Below are 8,947 nucleotides of genomic sequence, written 5' to 3' on the forward strand. Positions count from 1 at the left end.
CGGTATTCGACTCGTTCGCTACAACTGTTCGTGTCCGTAGTGATGTTTAAGCTTTCAACGAAAGTAATGTATGTACAAAGTACATGTGTAAGTGTTAATGTCAAAGAGAAGAGGGAAGAAAGATACCAGAGGGACATTCAAACTCATTAGTCGAAAATAAACTGACAACACCAAGGCTAAAACAGAAAAAAAGACAAAAAAACACCAAAAAAAACAATAGTACGCAAAAGAGAACATAGAAAACAAAGACGTACGGTGACCTATAGTTGTTAATGTCTTTGTCATTTTGGTCTTTTGAGGACAGTTGTCTCATTGGCAATCATACCACATCTTCTTTTTCATATCATAAGCAACACAAATCCCATTAAACACTGGAGGTGATCTCGGGGCTCCGTAAGGGTAAGCAGATCCTGCATATCATTTTCAATCCGCAATGTCTCATCATTTTGGATTTTAATCCTTGAATGGAAGCAATTTCCGGTCAAACATCTTGTTTGCACAAACTTGAACATTGTCTGACCGTATGCTTACCTCTCTAGATAATTGTGTAGACTAATGGTAGCAATAACATTTGTTTGTTCTTAATTTTGTTGTAAGTCATTGTTGTTTCAGTCAACCTTTTCCCTATGATTATCCCTTCAAGCAAAGAAATTTCCTTGTGTAAACATATATACCTCTACACCTTCAGTTAGTAAAAATATATAGTGATACTATTGATAAACTAGTGATAAATTGAGAACATATAGATTATTTAAGAATATTTTTAAATTTGAAAAATATTTATCCGTTGTAAGTAATGATAGAGCAAGTATGACAAAGTTCAGAACCAGCAGTCATAAACTTTATATTGAAATTGGTAGATACACTATACAAAAAACTCCTATAGATAACAGGATTTGTAAGACCTGTAATATAAATTTGGTTGAAGATGAGTTACATTTTTTATTAAATTGTCAAAATTTTTCTCATTTAAGGAAGTAGATAATCTACAACTGTTTAAATAAAAACATTACTAATTTCACAAATATTAATTCTCAGTTTATGTGGGTGTTAAGTAATGAAGACACTGATGTATGCAAAATAAAATTGAGAATGGAAATGGGGAATGTGCCAAAGAGACAACAACCCGACAATAGAAAAAAACAACAGCAGAAGGTCACCAACAGGTCTTCAATGTAGCGAGAAATTCCCGCACCCGGAGGTGTCCTTCAACTGGCCCCTAAAAGTATAGCTAAGTTCATAAACATGTGTTTTTATTACTTAGAATAAAAGTGTGAATTTTTTTGTTTGCTGCTTATAATGTAAAAATAAGAACTTTTTTTTACACTGGAGTTACTCCCCTCGGAACACATATACTTCGATACTTGTGTAGTATTAATTTTAGTTAAGATTGTTTAAATGTTATTCTTTGTTGTATCTATGCTATTAATGATTATGTTCATAATTGAGCTTTCTTTAATAAAATATTTCGTATTTCGTATATAGGCATAGTATGTTTAGAGAAAAGTGAATGCGCTAAATTCATATCTTATTTGTTGTTGCGAGAAATGTAGTGGTCATATATTAACACGAGTTGTAAATGAACATTTTAAATTCATGAACAAATTCTTAACGCTCGAAATCCTGCAAATCTTCTCAAACAAGATCGTATAATGTTTCAAATTTTTTGACAGGATATCAGAGAAGATTTTGAATTGTTTGATGTTGGAGGAAAAAGCATATCTGCAAAAGCTGTTTTTTCTGCTGCTATTGGCTTTTTGAAAGACCATTTCATTCAGCAGATGCATTGGAGAAAGCTTGGCACGGTCGAAGACGACATATTTTGGGTAGTGTCGGTACCAGCAATCTGGAACGATTCTGCAAAACAATTTATGAGAGAATCAGCTGAAAAGGTATACTGTTTTACTCATATATAACGGTACAGATGACTTTGATATCATGCTAGCCAAAACTTCAAATATATTTGTATTTTTTTCTCTTTCTCCGAAAATCGATTTAATGATCGATGAACATCAAAATATAACCAGATACTAAGAAATATTATTAGCTTTGAAACAACAGAGTCTTAACAGATAATTTAAACGGTATAACTGAACTTAATTTATTACAGTAAACAAACTTTTATTTTTGGTCTAATTTTGAATTATTAAGTACTTTGAAAGGTTAGTGTTGAGGGCCTTAGCAGTTTAAATGCTTTTAAGTTCTGAATTTTGATCAACTGAAAATCTAAATTATTTAGAATATGAATACATTTTGGGATATCACAAGGTAATATTTATCTTTATTCTTGTAAAAAGGTTCAGCTACGTTTTGAATATATTCCTGGAAAATTCGTTTCAACTAACAACAACTTTGTTTAAGATAACACTTGTACTTCTTATTTGCACTTAAGGTCCCTGATTGTAATTTTTCTTGGGAAATACAGTTTTGTTTGTAATTGTCGAAGAGTGTCTGGCATCCTTAGTAGTTTTGAAAATAAAGTTAAATCAAGAGCTACCCATTAGCACAAAAAATGAAGCATGATTATAAAACTACGATTACAAAGACATATAAACGAATTGCGCTGATGTGCAATAGACTAACAAACATAATCTATTGTAATGCTTAGTAGGTTATTTTAAACTACTATATGTAAATCCTTTTCAAACCCCTATTGAAATAGTAAAACCTTTTATTGGGTCCCATTAGTTGACTTATTGGATAAGGATTTATTTGACGAAGTTTACACTGCTGCTCTAATTTTAACACTGGAAAATGAACTCTTATTCGAACCTTTCCTGCAACCATTGAGACACTATCAAACCTTTTAAATAAAGCCTTTCTTTGGCCAAGTTTTACACCAACTGTCGAAGAAATCCGTCTAATTATCATGTTAATTTTTTTTTCATGATTATGATTATGCAATATTTGTTTTCCTTAAATATAACAAGTCACGATTGTCATCTAGAATCATGATTTTTATCCCTGTGGTTTTTTTATCGTCTTTGTGCTCATGTGATAGATTGCTCGACTGCCAGGTGTCGAGGTCTCGATCACAGTTTAGGGATTTGATTTTAAAAACATGCATGACCTAGACAAATGCCACGAAGTTGATGAACAATATTAAGCTAACGAACTATGACCTAAAATTCACATGTAGTAGAAGTAGTACATGTATGTAGTTTTCGATAATTCAAAAACAAAACTTGAAAAAAGTTTACTGCTTATTGTTGTCAACGTATATTTGTTCAGTGGAAACTTTATTATAAACGATGTCATAATACCTGTACCTGATGGACCAAATATTCTATACTATTTATTCCGTTAGGAACATCTACTGTAATATTAATTTCTGTGGAAGTAATATTCCAGAATATTTTTTCCATTTGGAACTGATATTATGAAGGAACTTCTATACCGTGACAATTGTAAGCTACACATTAATATTAGACTTTTTCATACGCATCCAAATCAATAATTATTTGAAATGTCTTTCATTTTGATTTGCTTTACCAGGTTGGTATAGAAGGTGAAAAGTTCATAATGGTATATGAGCCTGAAGCTGCATCCATTTATGCAAGACTCCTCCCTGTTGATAAGTTAGTTGGAGAAAATGGTACAGTCATACTGAAAGCATTCGATCCGGGTCGAAAATTTATTGTTGTTGATGCTGGCGGTAATCTTATGAAATTAAACTATATTTTTTTTATGTCTCACGGGTCGCGTCGTAGGAAGTATGATAACTGTTTAAAATGATCTAAATGAGTCAAAGGTCAATATCTCAGTTTTTTTCTATAAACTAAAATTTGAATAAAGTACTAATTTTCGGATGATATTTGTTAACTTTTTACCGAATTCTGTATGATTTTGTCCCAAAGAGTGAAGAAGACCCGTACTGGCTTTGATGTCACTATAACAAAGGTCTAGGTCAAAGATTTTATCTATAGACTGACATTCAGACCATATGTTGGTTTAAGGTGGCTTAACTTTTAGGTCACAGGTTAAAAGAAAAGGTCATAGTACCTAGATTTATAATCAGATTTGGAGAAAGTTTATTTCAGTCAATGTCTTTAGATCTTCACCAATCTTTTGAGGATAATGTAACACGTGGTTAAATGAATGAGTTTTTTTTTTAAAATAGGAGAATTTCATGCCATAGATAACTGAATTAAGATTTATCTCGTGTATAACATGGACCAATATAATTTACAATGACATCGGACAGACTTTTCTCCAGCAGGTACATGTCGCCAGTACAGTCATGAATTTTAATGTGCGTATTGTTATGCGTTTACTTTTGTACATTGGTTAGATGTATCGGGGGAGGGTTGAGATCTCACAAACATGTTTAACCCCGCCGCATTTTGCGCCTGTCCCAAGTCAGGAGCCTCTGGCCTTTGTTATTCTTGTACTATTTTAATTTTAGTTTCTGGTGTACAATTTGGAAATTAGTATGGCGTTCATTATCACTGGACTAGTATATATTTGTGTAGGGGCCAGCCGAAGGACGCCTCCGGGTGTGTGAATTTCTCGCTACATTGAAGACCTGTTGGTGACCGTCTGCTGTTGTTTTTTTATTTAGTCGGGTTGTTGTCTCTTTGACACATTCCCCATTTCCATTCTCAATTTTATCACTGGTGATTCGATGGATGAAATCTGTCATAGATTTTTCACTGGTTCAGACGTACATATAGATATAAATAAGTCAAGAAATTTGCACAACGGTGCAATACATGATACATATATATATATAATGCTAGGCGGTGTTGTCGTAGAAGTTAGGAATAAAAAGTACATGTTCCAGCCCTGGCGCCGGGGAGGAAGTTACGAATAAAATCTACTCTAACATCGTTAGGTTGATTTTCTAGGCACTTTATATATATATCTGTAAATATCTGGTGTACAAAAAAAATATATATTGACACCTTATGTTTGTGGCATAACATGGTGGCAACAAGTTAATTGTTTTCTGTTTAGTATTAAATTTATATTAAAATTCATTTGGTTAACCTTGTGATCAATTTTATTTGGCAATCGCCAATGCCAGTCAGCAGGGTTAAAGAACACCAGTTGTTCGACCTGTTAGTCAAATGCGTTTTGTTTAAATACAATTTTTCACTTTTTTGGTCTTTTGGAAAATGTTGTTTGTGCTGTATTTAGACCCTTCTTCAACGAAATTTGTTTTACATTAACACGTATAAAAATTGCGTTTTTTATCCAACGCAATCGTAGGTTTGAACGTAGTTTTCAATTTAGACTCGTATATATATATATATATATATATATATATATATATACAAGTCTACATCGAAATCAACGTTTAAATCTATGATTACGTTGGATAAAAAAAAACACAATTTTGATAAGTTTTCATGCAAAACAAATTTGTTGGTAGAGAAGTATGAAAACAGCACAAACAACATTTTCCGAAAGACCAAAAAGGTGAAAAAGCATATTTTAACAAAACGCATTGGACTTACAGGTAGAACAACTGATGTTCTTAAACCCTGCTGACTGCCATTGACGATGGCCAATTAAATTGATCACAAGATGTAACAAAATGGATTTTTATACTATATTATATATAATATATATATATAACATAAGTGCCTATAAATAGCAGCACATGACATACAAATCTAAGGGAGTGTGGATTAATCAGTACAGAGATTAATTCAATTACACAAATAAAATTATAGATTGCCTAACAATGTAATTTTAACACACTATTTAGTATGTAAATATAAGAATGTTTAAAATATTTACAAAATGATGAAAATAAACGCAATATTTCGCTAGACCAACTAGCTTTATCAAGCGTGCATCTATCCAGGTGAAATGTAGATGCACGCTTGGATAGATGCACGCTTAGTAAAGCTAGTTGGTCTAGCGAAATATTGCGTTTATTTTCATCATTTTGTAAATATTTTAAACATTCTTATATTTACATACTAAATAGTGTGTTAAAATTACATTGTTAGGCAATATATATATAACATATATATATATATTATATTCATACATTTACCTTATTCTTTACTACAGTCTGTCTAGTTCTACGTTTGATACGTTTCCCTCAGTTTTAGTTTGTAACCCGGATTTGTTTTTTCTCTATCGATTAATGAATTTTGAATTACTACTGTTACCTTTATCTATGAGTACATCTTTTATAACTTTTTATTTTATGCTATAGGTGGTACCGTAGATATTTCTGCTCAACAAGTTTTAGAGAACGGCGAGCTCAAAATAATTCACAGAGAATGCGGTGGCCCATGGGGCGGCGAATGCATAAACAAACAATTCGTAAATATGCTTAAAGAACTTTTCGGAAAGGAAGTTATGAATCAGTTTAAAAGCAACAACGGAGATGATTTCTTACAATTACTGAGAGATTTTGAAGTAAAAAAAAAAATGTTTAAAGTTGAAGACGAGGAATCACTTACCATTCGCATGGCCTTAAGTCTGATTGAATTGTTCCTTGATATTGAACACTTAGACGTTCCAACAGCAATTGCAAGATCGAGATTTAATGAAAATTTGCGACTAAAAAGAGACAAACTATATATTGCAGGATCTTTAGTTGAAACTTTTTTTACTGAGACTATTCAAATGATCATTGATGAAGTATTATCCATATTGAAACATGAAAGATGTTCTGATGTTAGTGCAATAATGTTGGCAGGTGGTTTTTCAGAGGCCGACATATTACAAAATGCCATTAAAAAGCAATTCCAATCATTGGAAGTGTTTATACCAACAGATGGAGCTCTTGCTGTGTTGAAAGGAGCTGTTATATATGGACACAATCCCAGTATAGTATCAATGAGGGTATGCTATCATACCTATGGCATTCATGTTGAAAAGGAATTCGACTCGAGTATTCATGATCCAAAAAAGAAAATTAACCACGACGGAATAATGCGGTGTGCTAATATCTTTGAAGTTCTATTTGAAATGGATCAAGAAGTACATATTGGACAAACTAGAAGTAAAGATCTCAGAGAAACATTTTATTCTGAAGATAGACAACAAATGAGATATGATCCAATAATATACCCATTTGTAATCAGTACTAACAAACATCCATTCTACACTACAGATGACGGTTGCATGGAACATGGATCCATAATTGTCTCTCCACCAAATGGAATGTGGCCAAAAATTGTCAATAGCAAAATACTACTTAAAATTGGTGGGACAGAGCTGGTCGGAACGTGTGTAGATAAAGAAACAATGAAAGAAACGTCCGTTAGATTTGAATTTTTACCGTCAATCCATAAAAATCCAGAGAGAAAAAGGTTGTTTGATCCGTTCTATCTAGACATTTAACATTGAATTAACATTGATTAAAACTTGTCAGTAATTCTAATTCAAAAATGGTATTATAAATTTTTTTTTCAGTCTTAGCCAATATTTTAGATTGCACCAACATAGTACAGATGCAATGGTAAATCGATTTCAGCGAAAACGAAAAAGCTCGGGAAGATATAAGACGTAGAGGAATTCAGTAACATGATACAGTTATAACTATTTTGTGTATTGTGTATTTGTTTTATTAGCACACAATGTGTGCATAATTAAATACTCATAACATATAGTTCATAAGTTATATACTAGATAACTAGCATTAATTTCAGTTGAATAAATAAAGTAAAACACAACTATGACACTTATTGTCTTTTTCATTTTAAGCCATGGCGTTGTCAGTTTATTTTCGATATATGAGTTTGACTCTCCCTTTGGTATCTTTCGTCCCTCTTTTATTCCAATTGATCAAAACAGCAAAGTTATGTAAATAAAGCACAAAAGTTTCATATAGCTAAGACTTAGTTCTTTTATGCAACCAGTAATCTCTCTTACAAATAGCAGGTATACAAATTCATTATTTTATATGTTATTGTAGTAATATACAAATAAAGCCTTTAGGTAGCCTTTCTCAATTTTAAAGGTAAATTTGATTAACAATGTTATATAACAGTTTAAATTATTATTGGAGTCACCTCGCGTTCTTCGTGTTAGTATATAAGGAATAAATCCTCCTTTGATTCTCTTTCTTTTTGTTGTTAATTTGTGTTAGTTATTTTGTTTTAGTTAACATTTTTTTTTTACAAAACGTTTGTCGTATACTATGTCATATTATTAGAATACTTTTAATTCTACTGTAAAGTTGGTTAACGTTCGTCGTTGCATAAGATCAGTCTCATATTTACTTTGATCTTTCTTCTGATAATGTTTGATTGATAAGTCTGTAAAGACATGGACATGTTGTACTTTAACACCACTGTCATAGGTTAGGGAGAGAATAAGGTTACCGCTAACATGATTAACACCGCCACATTCTGTATGAATGTGGCTGTGTCAATTCAAGAGCCTGTAATGCGGTGGTTGTCGTTTGTTGCCTCGCTACGTGTTAGTTTTCGGTTCATTTTTCTGTACATAAATTAGGCCGTTAGTTTTCTCGTTTGAATTGTTTAACATGTGGCATTTCTGGGCTTTTTATAGCTGTCTTTGCGGTTTGAGTTTTGCTCATTGTTAAAGGTCATACGGTGCCCTTAAGTTGTTAATTTCTGTGTCATTTTTGGTATTTTGTGAAGATTTGTCTCATTGGTTATCCCACAACATCTTTTTTTATAATGAACACAAATTGCCCTGAAATTTAAGTATTTCAACTTAATACCTTTACATTATCACAGTTTTATATTTTCACACTTTATCAATGTATTACTGGTTTATAATATTTTATGGTAATGTCCATCCTATACCAATTTATCATAAAACTAAAAAAAGGTGAGCATGGAAATTAAAGAAAGAACGATGGCAGTGTTTAAATGAAATAAATAACTGAAACGTTAAACGCATGTAATTGCCCTTTTTGCGATTCATACGTTGTAAAAAAAAAGATTATTGTGTGTCCCAAATCATGTCCTCGAGCTGAAGGTTTCTTAACAATAATAAAATATTCCACAAG

The 8,947-nt window shown here is 32.0% G+C and overlaps 1 protein-coding gene across 1 annotated transcript; it reads left to right on the forward strand.

The window, feature by feature from the left end:
• The first annotated feature begins 3,522 nt into the window (after positions 1-3,522).
• On the forward strand, positions 3,523-7,308 carry LOC139489866 (heat shock 70 kDa protein 12A-like). The gene is made up of 2 exons (XM_071276713.1): positions 3,523-3,655; positions 6,173-7,308. Exons 1-2 carry the CDS (start codon positions 3,523-3,525, stop codon positions 7,306-7,308), a joined length of 1,269 nt encoding a protein of 422 aa, XP_071132814.1.
• Positions 7,309-8,947: the final 1,639 nt, after the last annotated feature.

This window comes from Mytilus edulis, chromosome 9 (genome assembly GCF_963676685.1).
Source record: "Mytilus edulis chromosome 9, xbMytEdul2.2, whole genome shotgun sequence".
Lineage (NCBI taxonomy): Eukaryota > Metazoa > Mollusca > Bivalvia > Mytilida > Mytilidae > Mytilus > Mytilus edulis.

What these genes read in the sequence shown, in the direction of transcription:
- LOC139489866 (XM_071276713.1), top strand. Translation starts at nt 3,523, where the DNA reads ATGGTATATGAGCCTGAAGCTGCATCCATTTATGCAAGACTCCTCCCT. An exon ending in TATTGTTGTTGATGCTGGCG is followed by an intron (nt 3,656 to 6,172) that starts GTAATCTTATGA and finishes TTTATGCTATAG; the next exon opens with GTGGTACCGTAGATATTTCT.